This window comes from Oncorhynchus mykiss, chromosome 17, assembly GCF_057628025.1.
Source record: "Oncorhynchus mykiss isolate SJ-2025 chromosome 17, ASM5762802v1, whole genome shotgun sequence".
NCBI classification, from domain to species: domain Eukaryota; kingdom Metazoa; phylum Chordata; class Actinopteri; order Salmoniformes; family Salmonidae; genus Oncorhynchus; species Oncorhynchus mykiss.
In genome coordinates, this window is record NC_143038.1 from 34,404,590 (window position 1) to 34,424,864 (window position 20,275).

The following is a 20,275-nucleotide window of genomic DNA, read 5'->3' on the forward strand; positions in this document are numbered from 1 at the left end:
GTGTTGGGTTTTATGTGTGTGGGTTCAAGGGAAGTCGGGTGCCAGTCTGTTTCTGCTCTCTTGGCAATTCCTTATGGAATTGTCATGCAATGTTTAGATTGACAATGGAGTTGGCAAAAGCGCAAACCGATCGAGGACCAGGCTAGGTTCAGAGTACAGTGAAACAGAGAGAACTCACATCATGACTGTCTGCTGGAATTATCTCAGCCTTTATTTTATTTTTTATTTAATTTTTTAAATGTAAAAAAAAAACATTTTGGTTTCAGTTTCATGTTAATAATACACCTGCTTTTTGGGAGAATATACACATTCCTGATGAAAAGGAATCAGTACTAAGAAACAGAGCTCTATGTACTAGTTGTTTTTAATCCTTTCAGATAGGATCTTGTACATAGCGACTTTGAACCAAAACAACTCTCCTGAATATCAGGCCTGATGAATATGGCTATTCTTTTAATACAAAACTACACACACTTTTCCTACAGCGGCTGTCTGCAGCCGTAACGAGCTGTTATGAGAGGCAGGATGTTATCCTTGTAGCAGTCTTCTGAATGCATTGTGATAACGTGTATGTCATTCTTATGGGGGGGAGGGGGGGGGGGGGGTGATGGCTTGTCTGTGTCTCTGTCTGCTGTGAGCGAATGTGTGATTTTGGATGAGTGGGTGGTGTGTCATTCCCAGTGGTTAGTACTTCCTGAAATACTATGGTGCGCCATTCTCAGTTCTGAAATACAGCTGCAGTTGAGAAGCTCAAAACTGTTAAGTTTCCTCGCTCTCTTAATACATTATCCAGAGTGACTTACAGGAGAACTTAGGGCACATTGACTGATTTTTCACTAAGTCGGCTCTGGGATTCGAACAAACAACCTTTCGGTTACTGGCCCAGTGCTCTTAACTACTAGGCTACCTGCTGTATTCATACATAAAATACATGAAACCAGGCTGACCAATTGCCTAATGAAAGACCAATAAGGCCACATGAACATATTAAATATATAGTTTCATATTGGCACATATTGAAATATTTCCATGAACCTCTTTGCAGTGAACTACAGTAAACCAATCTCTGCTCCATGATCCCAGCATAAGGAGGAGAGTGATCCACAAAACTCTTGAATCAAACCTCCAACCTGCTGTTGGTGGAGCTCCCACGGACAAGCGACATGGTTAGCCAGTTGAACTAAAGGCCACAGTGTGAATGTACAACAACAACAAAAAAACAACGTCTGATCTTTGCAATTTCTTCTTTTGAACTATTTTTTGATTTGAGTTGATGTGGTCGACGAGGTGGGACAAAACACAAAGTCCAGGTGTCTCTGTCATCATGAGGACCCACGTGACTTTAATTCATGTATCTTCATTTTCTGTCCTGTCAGTGACCACTCTGTATGTGTCGCTGTTGTTATCTTGAGATGAAGAATAAAATAAAACTGTCCCACTCTGTAAACCCAATTTATGGATTTTTTTTCTTCTGTGAGTTTCATTGTATGACTGTCATTTATTATATACAGTACCAGTCAAAAGTTTGGACACACCTACTCATTCAAGGGTTTTTCTTTATTTAAAAAAAACTATTTTCTATATACCTATACCACCCATACCTTGGCACAACACAACTGATTTGGAAAAAAAATCCACAAATGAACTTTTAACATGGCACACCTGTCAATTGAAATACATTCCAGGTGGCTACCTCATGAAGCTGGTTGAGAGAATGGCAAACGTGTGGAAAGCTGTCATCAAGGCAAAGGGTGGCTACTTTGAAGAAATAAAATCTATTTTGATTTGTTTAACACTTTTTTGGTTACCACATGATTCCATATGTGTTATTTCATAGTTTTGATGACCTCACTATTATTCTACAATGCCGAAAATAATCTAAATAAAGAAAAACCCTTGAATGAGTCAGTGTGTCCAAACTTCTGACCGGTACTGTATGTTTGCTACATGATAAAACTATTGGTCACTATTTTTGGAATGTCTACAAATGAATCTGGACTTTCATTGTTGGAATGGTTTTTCCATGGTAAGTACAGTTCAACACAGATGAGAACACTTCTTTATTTGTCCAGATCATTATGTGTTGCACAGACGAGAACAGTTATTTCACTGCATAATAGATGTCATTCCCAAGTAGACCCAACAAGAGGCGGTAGAGGATCAGGTTTCAGATGGAAAGGGGTGTCTTTCTGGGGGAGGGAAAGGGGATACCTAGTCAGTCTTCCGCATTTAACCCAACCCCTCTGAACCAGAGCGGCCTGGGAAAAGTAATAACACGGGTGGACCTTTCTCTTCTCATCCTTGAACTTGTTTTTTGTTGTTGTCTCTCTCTCCCTCTCTCTTTCTCTCTCCCTCTCTCATATTCACATGCAAAATAGACTCGGTGTAACTCTCGGGAAAGAGTTCAACTCATTAAGTAGTGTTGATGGCTCCAGCCTGTTTGGCAGTGGAAAACGACCAAGAGAATGAAGGGACAACCAGATTACAAATGTCCGACACAGATGGGTGCTGATGAGACGCCTTGCACTTAGCAAAGAAAACAAGTCACTTGTACAGAACGTTCACCATTTCATCTACAACAGTCTTATCTCAAAAGACCTGCTAGTTGGACTGTCTTTCAATAGATGTTGGTTTTCCAGGGCCTGCCTGACCATGTAAAGCTGTGAACCAGTAAATAGAGCCAGTGAAAGCACTGTTTCAGCCGGGATAGAAAGGTGATGTCTTTAGAGCTTATTTATTTTTCCCATGTTCCTTTAAAACCAAAGCCAAACACCCTCACAGAGGAAGTGTCCTGTGGTGGTCTGTCACTGGTACCAGTCCTGATTGAAAAACAGACCCCCCCCCCCCCCCCCCCCCCCCCCGCTGTCCCGACTCCGGTCCGGTTCCACCCCCAGCAGTGACAATCACAGGACAGTGACAGAGCGGACTGAGCCGGTTCTGTGTTCTGCTGACAAAAGGAACACATGGAGACTGAGAAGTCCAGAATCTCTGCCCTCTCTGGGAACTGGGCCCAGGGTTCTCTGCAGGGTTCTAGCCTATGGGCCTGCGGAGCGCTGGACCCCCAAAAACCGGTTCTGTTTGCATTCTCCAATGTTCCAGAGCTGGCTGCTAGGCAGTAGCCGTGACAACGTGTAGATTGTGGTGTGATGAGAGCCTGCTGAGCAAGAAGGGAACAAGACAAACAGAGGGCCTTAACACGGTCAGTACACACATGGGGAGGCTGAGAACACACACCCACACACATATTTTTCTCGCTCTTCTCTATTTTCTCTATTTTGTCCCATCCTTTCTCTCACCGTCAATGAATAAATGGACATAAATTCCCAAAATGCATTCGCATATGTGTACGACTGTGAATGAATGGACATGTGCATCTGTATATGACCATGAATAAGATTTGCTTGTGTGCCCCAACAAAGATCCCTCTTTCATTTCATAGACAGCTTGTGTCACTGAACTTGTCTCAATCACAAGATTTCCCTTCACAGCTGAGAAGGAGCTTTACTGCGATGCAGTGGGTATCTGTGGCCTTTCGCAACACAGGCGGCACATTTTAGACACTGGCTGCCTCTCAATGGTCAAAAACCGTCTCCCTCTCCTAATCTCCTTTCCTTAATCTGCACTGACGAGAACGAGCTGGACAGGTGAATTGTACATTCACAGTTGGCACCCCACCATACTGCGTTCACCTGTCCTGTCCCATTAGACCAATCCCTTTTCAGAAGTCTGTACTGAAACCATGCTCTTCGTTCATACCCTTGCTAATGTGAAAGCACTGATTAGATCAAAGCTTTATGGTGGATTCTCTACTCTGACCTATTGGAGAGCTAGGAGAAACCATCTCCATGTTGTTGTCCACTCAAGTGCTTCCCAAGCTGTTTCTCACCCAGACTGGTTCCTAACTGGCTAGAACCTGTTCACTTGGTGTGTCACCAAAACACTCCGACCGCGTTATGTGGGTCACAGTTCCAATACTATGTGTCAACTGTGCCCTCCTCATCCTGGCTTTCATTGCTGCGCTCTGTCACCATAGCCTACTTCAAGAGTCACTTCAGCCCCACCTCGCTTCATCTCGGATGCAGATCAGGTTTGAAAACCTTGTCTGATGAGAAAAGTAAGCAGTCTGAGAGAGCGATAAGGCCTCTCATTTTAATGAACCTTCCCATTATGCGGCCTCCGACACTCAATGGTGGCTTGGTAGACAGAGGAGAATTTCATGCGCAGCAAAAAACGGAACGTCTGGCCTGAACAAACAAGAGACCAGACCAAAAAAGGCCCCTCATTCGTCGTCATGGGAACCACAGGGCAACTGAAGGGTTTGGGAAAGTGCGGATTGTTTTGGTCGCCTAGTGCCCCCTTTTTCCCTCATTCTTCCCTCTCTCCCCTCGTCTCCCTCTCTTGGTTCTGTTTGGTGACTGCGAGGGGGACTTCAATGTGACGGTAGCTTGGCAACTCCCCCGGTGGTTGGACATTGATATGCAGTGAGGGGACTGGGACTGGGGAGAGGGCTGAGGAACAATGCTCTCCTTATGAGAGTCCCCCCCCCCTCTCAGGCCCAGGCAGAACTAAGTGGGAGGACAAATATTTCAGCTCAGGGAGCCGAGACGCAACACATAAGACAGGGTCGACCAGCCGAAGGATCCTCACCGTCACTGTCCTCTGTGCTGTTATTGTGTGTGTGAGAGGGATGATGGATGAGGATATGTGTCTGTGACAGAGAATGTGTGTACTTGTGTGTGTATGCGTCTGTGTGTGTGCATGTGTGTGCGTGCATGTGTGGGTGTGTGTGTGTGGGCAGACGTGGTGGTCTCTTTAAATTGACAGTGACTTGTTCATGCTCTGATAGATGCTTTCCCTCAGCCATGACTTCCGTGCCAGTAAAAACAAGACCACAGACACTGTCTCACTATTTATTGAGCACTGAATAAAAAAACATACAAAACTAAATACTACCTCAGATAAACTATGTTAGATTCAAATCAGACATAATTGCAGTAAATTCACAATATAAGAGAATATATACTAATTCCAAAGAAAAACAATGGATTTATTGACAACTTGTTACTACATTCATATGATTTGACTGATCTCTTTTTGAGGAGTGAAAGTTTTCCAGATTGTACACATATGTACACTGAAACATGTACACTAAAATATTGTTAATTGGGTCCTGCAATCTGAGCAGGTCGAAATTCCAGTATTGTGTCACATGACAGCAAACCACAATAGATATCAGCATTGTATCAGTCAGATTGTACTCTACACAGATTCACCATTTTGATAGGGATTGGTTAGGTTCTATCTCGACTTACAGTATATCAACATATTGATACAGGAGCCATTGTGTGGACTAGCGGTTATACTAATCGCTTTTAATAATAATAATAATAATAATAATAGGGTTTATCTGTAGAATAGACGTGTTGTAAAATCTGGGCGCTGTATCAACAAAGCCTCTCATGAGTAGGAGTGCTGATAAAGGATCTGTCCATATAATAATACTCAAGTTTGATCCAAAAGGCAAAACTGATCCTAGATCAGCATTCCTATACTGAGACGCATGGTGGATAGGGGCCCTGAGCAATGTTCGTAGCTCTGCAGAAGATGCTCAGCAGCACGTTTTTTTGACGGGCAAAACGATGAGACAACCCTGAGCAACACCAACAAGCATTACTGGAACAATTCTTAACACACCAGACCATTGATTTTCGCCCACTGTCACATTGCTCTGGAGAGATCCTAGACGACTACACTGTACTGGTTGTTAGTTACCGAGCTAACGGCAAGGTCAATGAATATTTACACCATGTGTAAACAGTCTGTCACCAGCAGTAGTGGGTGTTATGACTGATGTTTGACGGGTACCATTCTACCACATTCCTTCCCTTGTAGATCACTGTGAGATGGGGTGCAGGGGGGGTTAGAAGGAGGTTAGAGAGGGAACATGTACCCCACAGACACAGTCAGAGGATCCCTCAAAGGCTCTTTCTGTTGTTAATCTCCACTAATACAAACTCAGGAAGTTCAACAAAAAAAATAATACACCAAGAATCCAGACCATTATTCACAGCTAAGATAATTGTTTTCTTTTTTTTGTAAGGATAATGGAATGTCTTTGTTGGTGTTCTTTTTATTATTAAGAGAGTATAGAAAACTAGTTTTAAAAAAAAGCTGAGAAAGTTTATGGCAGTTGATTCAGCTGTCTTCTAGCTTTCAGCTCCACCACTACAATTGATATGTTGTCTCGTGTCATAATGGTTAAGTTATCTTCATAACTTTTCTCGGGGCCTCGAGGGATTGAAGACAACCAAAGCCCTAGCCAAGAGTTCCTCAAGTAGTCATAACCATAATTCTCTCAAAACCAATGACCTCAAACTCATAAAAAGTGGGCTTTAAGCAGGAAGTCGCCCCCTATGCATGATGATGCCAACAGTGTCGAGTCTACCTTTCATCTCAATAGTCTTCTTGGTAAAATAAAGGTAAAATAAGTCACTCTCTAAAGACCCAGCATCATAGAGATCCTTTATCTTCATTCAGTTCAATGCCCAGCACAGCCACAGTGGGCTGAGAGAGGTTGGGGTAAGAGAGCTGGAGGTCTAAGGGTAGCTTGGTCACTTTGTGCTCCAATGAAGTGACTCCTGGCTAGTCAGGGAGAGGACCTCAGCAGGGTGTTCCGATGACCATGAGAGAGGAGCTGTCTTTGGCCTTGTCATAGAAGATGGCTGGTGTGGTCCCAGACACAATCGTCAGCTTCTCCTCCTTGGTGGAGGACGGAGAGAGTGATGACGGAGAGGAGAGGGAGGTGGAGGCCGCTGTTGCGGTAGTCGAGGAAGACAATGATGAAGAAGCTCCGTCTGGTAGACACTCCTCACAGCAGCAACAACAACAGTCCATGAAGGCCTGGCCCAGTGAACGACACAGACACAGGAACAACACCGGTGTCACCGAGCAACGGACAAACAACAGGAACTGGCCAATCAGAGCCAGCAGGGCTTCAGTTGTCGTGGAGACGGGGTTGGCGATGTAGGCCAGGGCGATGTTACAGACATTCTCGGGGAGGTTACACGCAGCGTAAACGATGGCCAAAGCCACGACCGTAGAACTCAACCTACGCTCTCTCTTCAGCTGCTGCTGCTTCTTTGGAGCGGAGGAGGATGACGATGAAGAAGAGGTGGAGGAGGAGGAAGGGCGTACTCTTTTTCCTCCTACTACTGTGGTTGTCCCCTGTTTCCTCCGTGCCTCTTCAGCGACAACGTGTCTCGTCACCAGCTGACAGGCGAGGGTGAAGAGGAGCGGCAGGCAGAAGTAGCAGCCGAAGCACCACCACATGCGGGCCTCGTGGTAGGTCAGCACCAGCGAGTAGACCGACTCGGGCAGGCTGAGGGAGGGCCTCCGGATACACAGGTCCACCACGAAGCCCCCTGGCTGGACGGAGACCTCCTGGGTGAGCTGCCACAGCAGCAGCTCCGGAGCAGCCAGGACCATGGAGCCGATCCAGACCACAGACAGCTTGGCCAGGATGGACTGGCAGGGCTCCACCCGCGGGGCCTGGGGCTGCAGGCTGGTCGCTGCGTGGAACCGGTCGATGGTCAATGCACACAGGCTGAATGTGGCTACTCCCAGGGATGTCACCTGGAAGGAGAGGGGTAGGAGAAGGACAGAGGGAGAAACAAGGAAGAAGAGGGGGGAGCGGTGTAGAGAGGGAGGCGAAACAGGCAGAGAAAGTGAAGATGGGAGAGAGGGGTGAGGGCAAAGAAGGAGAGGAGAGAAGAGGACAGTGGAAAGGAGAGGGAGAATGAATGGGATAGATGGAGTGACACTGGTTTCAATACAAGATGTTGATTTGGCAGGTGTTGATGCTGATTCTGAGGCTTCTCCAACCCGCTAAAGAAAACACTGGGGGAAGCACTATTGCCCCAAATAGATGCCCCAGGAATATGCAAATGTCGTAAGCTTGGTTAAAAAGAGCATATAGACTAACATTAGAGCGTCCTGTCTGACCCAGATCCCCTCCTCGATAGAGCTCCTAACAACCTCAATTAGTTAAGCACACCCCACCAGACTATTAGCGTGGGGCACTTGTTAGCATAACAATGGGCTAACTACCACAACACAGAGGGGTCTGGCAGACTGGTCTGAAGACAGCTATATACACGGGCAGAAGTGCACATAGTGTAATTACATCTATAAAACACACATTATAGTGATACAGTAGAACAGCCAGAGTTGTGCTAGCACCATCAACCCTGCAAGGGGACTATTTCAGCCCTGATGGCACTAACACAGGGAGTATTCATACTCAAAAATATGTGAATAGTAGCCGATCACCCATATATATAAATAAAAAGATAAGACCTTTTACAATAAGAGTTCTTTGTATCTCTTCATGGACTCTTTATTTATATATTTGCTGCCTATCACATGTGTACCTAGGTATAATAATTTGTATTTATACAAAAGTATGAACACTTGTGTGTATGACTGGCCTAGCCCTACTGTTCAATAATGGGAGAACGAGGAGAGCTAGATCCTATGCAGAAATAACGGGCACCTGCGCATGACGCAACAGTTGCATCTCTTTGCGCTTGTGAACGCACACGGCTGAAAGGTCCTCACGTACTTGGACGTTCAATGTGAACTTTTTTACCTCCATGTAAGGCACAATCCGACATGACAGGTCGCCTAGCAACCGCCTCTTGGTGAGCTCGTTGAAGACGACCACCGGCATGCAGAAAAAGAGCACGAGGAAGTCCCAGAACGCAAGGCTGGCCAGGATGCAGTTCCACGCGCTCTTCAGGTAATAGTTGTGCCAAACGATACACATGAGCGCGAGGTTACCGACGATGCCCATAGCGAATAGGATGAGCGCCAGCAGCATCACTGCGTAAGCCCGGTAGGAGCTGTCAGTTACCGGATAGAGTGGGTTGTGTAGCAGCACCGAACCCTTGGAATCTCTGTCTGGGGTGCTATTGGCCAGGTGTGCATTCTTGGGCGTGGTAAAGTAGCCGTCCGGGTCATACGGTCTGGGGTGTCGGTAGCTGTGGGGAGACTGCTGGTCCCGGTTTCTCGAGCTCCCATCCTTGGCGCCCCGGGGGATTCTCTTTGGGTTTGCGTCTGGTTCCTGCAACCGAGATTCGATATGTCCTCCTCCAATCTGATTCAGATTCACCCCAGTGTCTGACTCTTCGTTCCCCGCGGTTAATACACGTGCTGACCCGTCCCTGTCCTGGCTCCTCAGCGCCGTGTAACCAGAGCCGACATTTCGGGGCTCCGCAGCCCTCAGGAAAAGTACGAACAAAGCAAAAAGCGGAGTCATTTTACCTTGATAGAACGTTCAGAGCAAAGTACGTAAATATTCTGAAAGTATTGAGCTTGTTTATAAGGGATCACTCCATAAAAGCCTAAATGTATTCACAAATAGTTTCAGAAGCGTATCCAAAAATCCGTCCACCGGCTGGTCCTGATGTAGAAGTTTTGTGCGTCTGTCTGGCTCCAGCAAGCATGGCCGTTATTCACTCATGCCCTGCACATTCAAGAGACCACATCCGCCCTCTGGTGGCCGAGATGGGCGAGACAGACCTCAAGCCAAAGCCAAGTTCAATCAAAGCAAGGCAATTCATCTTGGCCATATTTCCCACAAAAGTGGCAGAAAGCATGTCCAGTGGACAGGAGATGGTAGGAAAAATATATTGTTCAAAATAGCCGTTTTAATTAAATATACTTTTTCTTATGTCTTTCTATAGAATGTATTTATTATAGGCCTACAGATGATTTATTTACATTAGAGAGATCTTCACACTCCAACAGCGATCTAATTTTCCATGACGACTGGATTATTTCATGATGGGGTTCCATGCAATGCAAACAGCAATCCTGATTGGCATTTTATGGATGTAGGCCAAAGCCACAGACACCCTGGTAAGAGACAGAGAATAACCTAAATTCCATTGAAGAGTTGGATAGATGGAAGTAGAAAGAGAAAGATGGAGAGGTAGATAGGGGAGACTGGGGCACAAGGTTACACTTTCAGTCCTTTTCTTATTCATGAAAAGGAGATTTGAGTTAGATTAATAATATTTATTATAACAACATACAGTGCCTTCAGAAAGTATTCACACCCATTACTTTTTTTGGAAAAGCTGCAGTGTCTTGAGTCAATAAGTATTCAAGCCTTTTGTTATGGCACGCCTAAATAAGTTCAGGAGTGAAAATGTGCTTAAAAAGTCACATCATACTTGCGGGGTGGGGTGGCAGTTAGCCTAGCGGTTCAGAGCTTGGGGTCACTAACTATAAGGTCGCTGTTTTGAATCGCCGGGCTGACTAGGTGAAAAGTCTGCCAATGTGCCCTTGAGCAACAAGGCACTTAACCTTAGTTGCTCTGGATACGAGTGTCTGCTAAGTGACAAAAATATATATATAAGTTACATGGACTCACTCTCTGTGCAATAATAGTGTTTAACATGAACCCCCCCCCACACAATTATATGTAAGGTCCCTCAGTTGAGCAGTGAACTTCAAGCACAGATTCATCCACAAACACCAGGGAGATTTTCCAATGGTTCGCAAAGAAGGGCACGTGTTGGTGGATGGGTAAAAAAAAAGTGAGACATTGAATATCCCTTTGAGCATGGTGAAGTTATTAATTACACTTTGGATGTTGTATCAATAGACCCAGTCACTACAACGATACAGGCGCCCTTCCTAACTCATTTGCCAGAGAGGAAGGAAACCGCTCAAAATCCCACCATGAGGCCAATGGTGATTTTAAAACAGTTACAGAGTTTAATGGCTGTGATAGGAGATAACAGAGGATGGATCAACAACATTGTAGTTACTTCTAACATAAATTACAGTGAAAAGAAGGAAGCCTGTGCAGAATAAAAATATTCCCAAACATGCATCCTGTTTCCAATAAGGCAAAAGGTAATAATGCAAAACATGTGGCTAAGAAATTAACTTTTTGTCCTGAATACAAAGCGTTATGTTTGGGGCAAATCCAACACAACAAGCATGGTGGTGGCAGCATCATGTTATGGGTATGCTTGTCATCAGCAAGGACTACGGAGTTATTTGAGGGATATAAAGAAATTGAATAGAGCTAAGCACAGGCAACATCCTGGAGGGAAACTTATTTCAGTCTGCTTTCCAACAGACACTGGTAGACAAATTCATCTTTCAGCAGGACAATAACCTAAAACACAAGGCCAAATATACACTGGAGTTGCTTACCAAGACAACATTGGCTCGACTTGAAAATGGCTGTCTAGCAATGATCAACAACCAACTCGATAGACCTTGAATCATTTTTTCAAGAATAATTGGCAAATATTGTACAATCAAGGTGTGAAAAGCTCTTAAGACTTGTACACACTGCAGGCCTTAATGCTCAAATCAGTTTTGTTTTTCAAATCAGTTTTTAACTACTGACTGTACAAACAGAAAGTTACCAGTGACCAAATCAGGTGTGTCTGTTCAGACAGTCATTTGCTGACATGGCTAAACTCATTGTCATAGTAAAAACGTGTGCGCAGTGGTGTAGGCTGATTGGTTGTGTTGCTCGTGCTTCCAATTGCTCAGAAGTTGTAGCGAGCTAAGGTGACAGCAATGCCTGCCATGGATGTTTCCCAGTTGCTTTTTAATGTAGAAAATTATAATGTAAAAACACTTTTAACGCCGCAAAGGATAAGATGATCCAACTTTCAAAACAAATAATGTTTGGCTAACCACAGCATTCAACTAGCCATTTAGCGTTCTAGCACGTTGACTCATTTCTTTGTAAACAATCAACAAGCTATTAAGTTACCACATGTTCTTGTCATACTGTGAACACGGTAGCCAGTGAGCAACAAGATATGACAAATAACCGTCTAAAAAAACACTTCGAGGACAAATAAATCAGATTTGACCGTTCAGACGTAGGTCACGTGGCCGGGAATCAGAATTGTATCAGACTTGGAATGTGGCTTAAAATATCAGATTTCATGTGCTTTTTGGCTGTTCATCAAAGTAGACTTTAATAACATGCCATTTAGCAGACGCCTTTATCCAAAGCGAACTGTGTACATGGTCAGTCCTTGCATCTATAGCGCTGTCTATGAAATTGAGAGTGGTTACATTTCTCAATCCTTCAGATTTTTTACCAAAAAAGAGGAGCAGGGAGGCACTTTGTTATTGTTTCTACTGCTGATTGCCACTTTAAGAAGTTAAAATGGAGATTAAACACACACCAAAATATGTTACAGATACTATAAAAATGTCCCATCACAGTATCCAGCACAGCAAACAATCAAATGTATTTTACAAAAGCCCTTTTTTAAATAAAAATAATATCCACAGTGGTTACAGAGGGTGCAACAGTTCAACACCTCAGGAGCAAATGTCAGTTGGCTTTTCATAGCTGAGCATTCATAGGTTGAGAGAGAGAGAGAGTCGAAACAGCAGGACGTGGACAAGGTTGAAACGGGTATAAAAATACAATTGGTGGAAAAACAATTCCACTCCGATTCCCTTTATGGATGGGTGTATCTTTCAATTCGCTGTTGAATGGCCTTCTCCTTCTCCATTTTCGGGAATACCAGCCCGCTCCCCCAAAGTCATCTTTTATGGTCTTCACTGATCTCACTCTCTGTCAGCTCCATCTGTGGCGTATAGGGGCAGGCCTTGGATGTATACTGATGGATGTGAGCACAATCTAGCTGGGCACTGAGCTCTTTAGTGATGGTCTCGGTGGACCTCTTCTTCACTGCAGCACATGAACACTCTGGCACCCAGGGGTCAGTTTGGCATGCTGTACTAACCGTTCTTTCCTGTTGGTAGAAAAAATGAAAGCAACTATTAGGCTATAGTTATATTCAAGATTCACTGCATATACTTGAAATTAACAATAGCCTTAGAAATAACATGGATTACACATATTTCCTCTGCCTCCTGCACCGTCTCCTCCAGGATGAAAACATTTTCAGGGATGAAGATGTCATCCTGAAAACAAAGAAACATTTTGTTAAGACAACTAAACCCAAATATATCAGTTGGCATTAACAAGCTACCTACCTGTCTTGTAGGCTTTGTCAACACACGCACGCACGCACACACACACACACACACACACACACACACACTTCTTTTTCAGCAAACATTAGCTATGTCAACTTCAGTTTAGCTAAATGAGGTGGAGCTAACACAACATTACAAAAACAAATCAGTCAACAAAATGTATTACAGTATAGTAAACTCACGTAAACTTGTACATCGCCTTGGTCCATACAATTGCCCTTATTTTAGCGCCCCAAAAACGTAATACTTCCAGATCAACTGTAATGTCAATACCATTGTAAAGCACAATTTCTCCTCTTTCCAACAAAATAAATGACATGACCTAAACGCTGCCCGTTTCTGTCGGGTCTTTTTTTTAAATGGCGGGTGGGGTAGTGAAACTAATGTGTGATAGTGAGAAGGAGATATGTCGTGTGGGAAAATAGCTTTTTTTCCACTCGATCTGTCCAACTTATCACCTTATTGCCTCTAAAATGTAAATAAAACACCATAAAGAGTTTATATAATGTGTCATTGCATACCTATTTGAAGGTTTGTGTCGAATTTGAATCAGGTTTTTAGGGCGGTGCTAAAGTGATCTTAGAAGTAAACAGCGGCTTTGAGAATGATGATCGCATGCAATGATGACGCAAAAAATGACTAGGTATCCCCCCCTTACCCCCGTCACTGTCCATTTCATGTTTCTAAAGGATGAGAGAAGTGCTACACCTGGTGGAGAGAGATTGTAAGACAGAAATAGTTGCTTTATGCGTGCTGTACGTTACGGCATGACGCGTCACGATGTAACGGAGGGTCAGTTTTCTCAACTTTTCTCCAATACTATAGAGCCATTACCATGTCGATCGACGCTTGAAGAGAAACCTAGTTCACACCCCCGATTTTGAAGTCAACACAGTCTCTACAGTCCCATTAGTTTTCTTTGTAGCCTCGTTTGAATGTTGCGGTTGCGCACATTTGTACGGAATGGGGTGAGTTTACGTTACTTGACTATCTGAGGGGGAAGCTAGCTACAGTAACTACCTAATAACAGGGGTACACAGAGAAACTGTGCTGCAATTTTAGATGAGTTGCTTGCTAACGTTGTTTGCTGGGGGGTGTTACACAAAAAACTTCAGACACAATCAGCTAGTTACCTTCAACTAAAGTTGCAACAAAGCTGTCCAGTGTCTAATGCCAGCCTAGTCAACAACAGTCATTACTGGTTAACGTTACCTCAGGCTCCATTGCATTGACTTTTACTTGACTCAAGTCAGCAATGTTGATGATGGTCGGTCCATAAGCCTCGAAATTGCAAGTGGAGGCGCACGCAGAGGGCTTCAACGTAGGCCTTTTTCCATTCGGAAACTCCCTGTTGCCGCATCGAAAGTGGCCTTCGTCGCGAGGTCTGCCTCTGCGAAGTGCTGTCTGCAGATCCTACTAGCTCGAGCTGGCACTTCCTTCCTCTTCAGGACATGGAGTCACTTCTTCAACAGTTTTGTGTCCTTGGGTAGTTCACCGAGGGATTTTTTTTGAGCCAATTCATACAGTATACTGCTATACTGTTCACGTTTGAATTACTACTTGTTGTTGCCTTCTTCGTTGTCCGCACCTAACCTCACTCTCTTCGATTCCCTCTACCCGCTTAAACTCAATACCACAGACAATTTGTGGATTCCTGCCTGTGACGCACTGGCACTATGGCAATTTAAAATGGCGCTGACAAAGGTCATATAAACCTTGTCGACGATCAAAATACTAAATATAGAGATATTTTTATGTTAAATGCACACGTTTAGTTTTAGTGGATTGAAAACATCTCTTTGCTTAGATTTACTTCCTAAAGTGTTTCCATTCCCCCTTAATGTGTGTTAGCTGCGCTTGTTTCCTTTGAAAGGGGGTCTGTTTGACTAAAACAGCTGTGTATGAGTTAAAAACATGGCGTGCTAGCTCCATCCTGGTGGACTAATTCCATGGATAGAGAACAGAAGATCGTAGATTTGAATCTAACTGATGCCGTGCCGCAATAAAAAAAAAAGAAATGTATTTGCAAATCCATTTCCATGGTTCCTATCTGTGCTTGGAATTCAAAACAGTTAACCTAAGCTAGCAGTCTTATTTAAGAAATTTCTCAGAGCGTTATTTAAATACCTTCAATGTTAAGAAAACCTCCCAGAAAAACGTTCAGGGAACCATCGTAAAAAACTCCCAGGAATTGCCTGCAACCTAAAAATGAATGCTCCCAGAACAGGCAAAATGTTCTCTTCTGTTCTCAGAACATTTAAAAAACTAACTGTAAACCAAAAACATACTTTCCCAGAACTTCCAAGGAACCAAATATGCTAGCTGGGTATTCTCCATCTTTGTAATGATTCAACTCTCAATGTGTCTCAAGCTGCTGTTGTTAATGTTAAAACATCAAACCTGGAGGGGTTGAAATGTTGGTATCATAACCGAAGACAATGTCACGCCTTGGCCATAGAGAGGCTTTTTATTCTCTATTTTGGTTAGGCCAGGGTGTGACTAGGGTGGGCATTCTATGTCCTTTTTTCTATGTTTTGTATTTCTATGTCTTGGCCTGGTATGGTTCTCAATCAGGGACAGCTGTCTATCGTTTGTCTCTGATTGAGAACCATACTTAGGTACCCTTTTCCCCCACCTGTTTTGTGGGAAGTTAATTTTGACTTTGTTCAGGGCACATAGCCCAAAGCTTCACGGTTTGGTTGTGTTCTTTGTTTTGTCGGCGTCATTTTTAAATTTCAAGAAAATGTGCGCTTACCATGCTGCACCTTGGTCCAGTCCTTCAGCCAGCCGTGACAGACAATGTCTAGGATTTCCCCCTTTTACATTAAAGATTACTAAAGTAGATCATATTGTCCCAATATATGAGGCAGCTTTTCCATCTGGGAAGTACTGATTAAATGTAGTTTCGATAGGGTTCAAGAGCAATATCAAATGCTCAAAATAACACTAAGTATGAGTTTAATTTCATTTAATAAGTAGTAAGCCTATCTCCTGTTTCCGTAGCATTATGCAGCTTGATGTTCAAGTACAATCCCAGGACAGGACGCTGGTCTGTCGCAGGGAAATGAATCAATAGTTGTTTATAATGGTTTCCTCATGTGTATCATATTGAATTGAATGCATTTGAAGGCAGATAGGGACCCTGTCACCTCTCATGTAATTACACAATATGACCACACAGAGGCAGTGTAAGATTCTCTCTCTCTCGCTCTCTCAACTAAGGACACTTGCCACCTGCTAAGGTATGACAGAGAAAGTCATAAGTTGTGTTTGAATACTCATGCTAACCATACTATTTGTGATGGAAATTGAGCATGTAGTATGCTTATTGGACAAGCAGTGGACTCTACTTCCATGCTTTTAGGCCCCATAATGCAATTATTCAGAAAATGGGCGTGGATTTGATTTGAGAAAAATGGTGGAAAATATGCAGCCGAAGTCTGACGAGAGTGGATACAAATGTATTGCTTTAACCAATTATGATAAATGTTAAGAAAATGTTGAGCAATGTAATAAAGTAATGACTTTTCAAATGAGTTATGTTACACGTTTTATGTTACACAATTTGTTAGCTACGCTATCCTTACGAACCGCATAACATATCAATATAGCAGTATGTACCGGTATGTTAGCTAGCTATCTAATGTTATTTAGCTACTAATACATTGAACCTCACATCATTCTTAAAGTGGCATAGTCGTTATGCATTCTCAATGGACATTGTTAATGAAGTCGTAAAATGCCTAGCTAGTCATTTGTTATGCTACCCAGCAAGTGGTTGCATAGCAACAGCATCAACTTCCAGTAGACAGATGAAGCGCTAGTACGCTCAACTGAAAGGATACCGTTCATTTACAGTATACAAAAATGAACTAATAGTATATAGTATGTAATATATAATTTAGTATTTTTTATTATATCGTATGACAGAATATCGTATTGACAGAATGCGGCGCCGACAGAGATGGCCGCCTCGCTTCGCGTTCCTAGGAAACTATGCAGTTTTTTGTTTTTTTACGTGTTATTTCTTACATTAGTACCCCAGGTCATCTTAGGTTTCATTACATACAGTCGAGAAGAACTACTGAATATAAGATCAGCATCAACTCACCATCAGTACGACCAAGAATATGTTTTTCGCGACGCGGATCCTGTGTTCTGCCTTACAAACAGGACAACGGAGTGGATCCTATGCAGCGACCCAAAAAAACGACTCCGAAAGAGAGGGAAACGAGGCGGTCTTCTGGTCAGACTCCGGAGACGGGCACAGCGCGCACCACTCCCTAGCATTCTTCTTGCCAATGTCCAGTCTCTTGACAACAAGGTTGATGAAATCCGAGCAAGGGTAGCATTCCAGAGGGACATCAGAGACTGTAACGTCCTTTGCTTCACTGAAACATGGCTCACTGGAGAGACGCTATCCGAAGCGGTGCAGCCAACGGGTTTCTCCACACATCGCGCAGACAGAAACAAACATCTTTCTGGTAAGAAGAGGGGCGGGGGCGTATGCCTCATGGCCAACGTGACATGGTGTGATGAAAGAAACATACAGGAACTCAAATCCTTCTGTTCACCTGATTTAGTATTCCTCACAATCAAATGTAGACCGCATTATCTACCAAGAGAATTCTCTTCGATTATAATCACAGCCGTATATATCCCCCCCCAAGCAGACACATCGATGGCTCTGAACGAACTTTATTTAACTCTCTGCAAACTGGAAACAATTTATCCGGAGGCTGCATTCATTGTAGCTGGGGATTTTAACAAGGCTAATCTGAAAACAAGACTCCCCAAATTTTATCAGCATATCGATTGCGCAACCAGGGGTGGAAAGACCTTGGACCATTGTTACTCTAACTTCCGCGACGCATATAAGGCCCTGCCCCGCCCCCCTTTCGGAAAAGCTGACCACGACTCCATTTTGTTGAACCCTGCCTACAGACAGAAACTAAAACAAGAGGCTCCCACGCTGAGGTCTGTCCAACGCTGGTCCGACCAAGCTGACTCCACACTCCAAGACTGCTTCCATCACGTGGACTGGGAGATGTTTCGTATTGCATCAGATAACAATATTGACGAATACGCTGATTCGGTGTGCGAGTTCATTAGAACGTGCGTTGAAGATGTCGTTCCCATAGCAACGATTAAAACATTCCCTAACCAGAAACCGTGGATTGATGGCAGCATTCGTGTGAAACTGAAAGCGCGAACCACTGCTTTTAATCAGGGCAAGGTGTCTGGTAACATGACCGAATACAAACAGTGCAGCTATTCCCTCCGCAAGGCTATCAAACAAGCTAAGCGCCAGTACAGAGACAAAGTAGAATCTCAATTCAACGGCTCAGACACAAGAGGCATGTGGCAGGGTCTACAGTCAATCACGGACTACAGGAAGAAATCCAGCCCAGTCACGGACCAGGATGTCTTGCTCCCAGGCAGACTAAATAACTTTTTTGCCCGCTTTGAGGACAATACAGTGCCACTGACACGGCCTGCAATGAAAACATGCGGTCTCTCCTTCACTGCAGCCGAGGTGAGTAAGACATTTAAACGTGTTAACCCTCGCAAGGCTGCAGGCCCAGATGGCATCCCCAGCCGCGCCCTCAGAGCATGCGCAGACCAGCTGGCCGGTGTGTTTACGGACATATTCAATCAATCCCTATACCAGTCTGCTGTTCCCACATGCTTCAAGAGGGCCACCATTGTTCCTGTTCCCAAGAAAGCTAAGGTAACTGAGCTAAATGACTACCGCCCCGTAGCACTCACATCCGTCATCATGAAGTGCTTTGAGAGACTAGTCAAGGACCATATCACCTCCACCCTACCTGACACCCTAGACCCACTCCAATTTGCTTACCGCCCAAATAGGTCCACAGACGATGCAATCTCAACCACACTGCACACTGCCCTAACCCATCTGGACAAGAGGAATACCTATGTGAGAATGCTGTTCATCGACTACAGCTCGGCATTCAACACCATAGTACCCTCCAAGCTCGTCATCAAGCTTGAGACCCTGGGTCTCGACCCCGCCCTGTGCAACTGGGTACTGGACTTCCTGACGGGCCGCCCCCAGGTGGTGAGGGTAGGCAACAACATCTCCTCCCCGCTGATCCTCAACACTGGGGCCCCACAAGGGTGCGTTCTGAGCCCTCTCCTGTACTCCCTGTTCACCCACGACTGCGTGGCCACGCACGCCTCCAACTCAATCATCAAGTTTGCGGACGACACAACAGTGGTAGGCTTGATTACCAACAACGATGAGACGGCCTACAGGGAGGAGGTGAGGGCCCTCGGAGTGTGGTGTCAGGAAAATAACCTCACACTCAGCGTCAACAAAACTAAGGAGATGATTGTGGACTTCAGGAAACAGCAGAGGGAACACCCCCCTATCCACATCGATGGAACAGTAGTGGAGAGGGTAGCAAGTTTTAAGTTCCTCGGCATACACATCACAGACAAACTGAATTGGTCCACTCACACAGACAGCATCGTGAAGAAGGCGCAGCAGCGCCTCTTCAACCTCAGGAGGCTGAAGAAATTCGGCTTGTCACCAAAAGCACTCACAAACTTCTACAGATGCACAATCGAGAGCATCCTGGCGGGCTGTATCACCGCCTGGTATGGCAACTGCACCGCCCTCAACCGTAAGGCTCTCCAGAGGGTAGTGAGGTCTGCACAACGCATCACCGGGGGCAAACTACCTGCCCTCCAGGACACCTACACCACCCGATGTCACAGGAAGGCCATAAAGATCATCAAGGACATCAACCACCCGAGCCACTGCCTGTTCACCCCGCTATCATCCAGAAGGCGAGGTCAGTACAGGTGCATCAAAGCTGGGACCGAGAGACTGAAAAACAGCTTCTATCTCAAGGCCATCAGACTGTTAAACAGCCACCACTAACACTGAGTGGCTGCTGCCAACACACTGACACTGACTCAACTCCAGCCACTTTAATAATGGGAATTGATGGGAAATTATGTAAATATATCACTAGCCACTTTAAACAATGCTACCTTATATAAATGTTACTTACCCTACATTATTCATCTCATATGCATACGTATATACTGTACTCTATATCATCGACGGTATCCTTATGTAATACATGTATCACTAGCCACTTTATACTATACTATGCCACTTTGTTTACATACTCATCTCATTTGTACATACTGTACCCGATACCATCTACTGTATCTTGCCTATGCTGCT

At 44.4% G+C, this 20,275-nt stretch overlaps 1 protein-coding gene and 1 long non-coding RNA gene across 2 annotated transcripts; both read right to left on the reverse strand.

Moving 5' to 3' along the window:
* Positions 1–4,896: 4,896 nt before the first annotated feature.
* Positions 4,897–9,553, reverse strand: gpr37l1a (G protein-coupled receptor 37 like 1a). The gene is made up of 2 exons (XM_021568740.3): positions 8,648–9,553; positions 4,897–7,632 (listed from the first exon to the last, which is right to left on the reverse strand). Exons 1-2 carry the CDS (start codon positions 9,314–9,316, stop codon positions 6,661–6,663), a joined length of 1,641 nt encoding a protein of 546 aa, XP_021424415.3. The 5' UTR covers positions 9,317–9,553; the 3' UTR covers positions 4,897–6,660.
* Positions 9,554–10,759: 1,206 nt separating this feature from the next.
* Positions 10,760–15,069, reverse strand: LOC149975925 (uncharacterized). Its single transcript, XR_016487906.1, has 3 exons — positions 14,266–15,069; positions 12,910–12,978; positions 10,760–12,806 (listed from the first exon to the last, which is right to left on the reverse strand). It is a non-coding gene; the product is annotated as an uncharacterized LOC149975925 (long non-coding RNA).
* Between the last annotated feature and the right edge of the window lie 5,206 nt (positions 15,070–20,275).

Coding starts and splice junctions, on each gene's coding strand:
- gpr37l1a (XM_021568740.3), bottom strand. CDS start 9,316: ATGACTCCGCTTTTTGCTTTGTTCGTACTTTTCCTGAGGGCTGCGGAG. Junction 7,633..8,647: donor GGATTGTGCCTTACATGGAG/GTAAAAAAGTTC, acceptor CTCTCCTTCCAG/GTGACATCCCTGGGAGTAGC.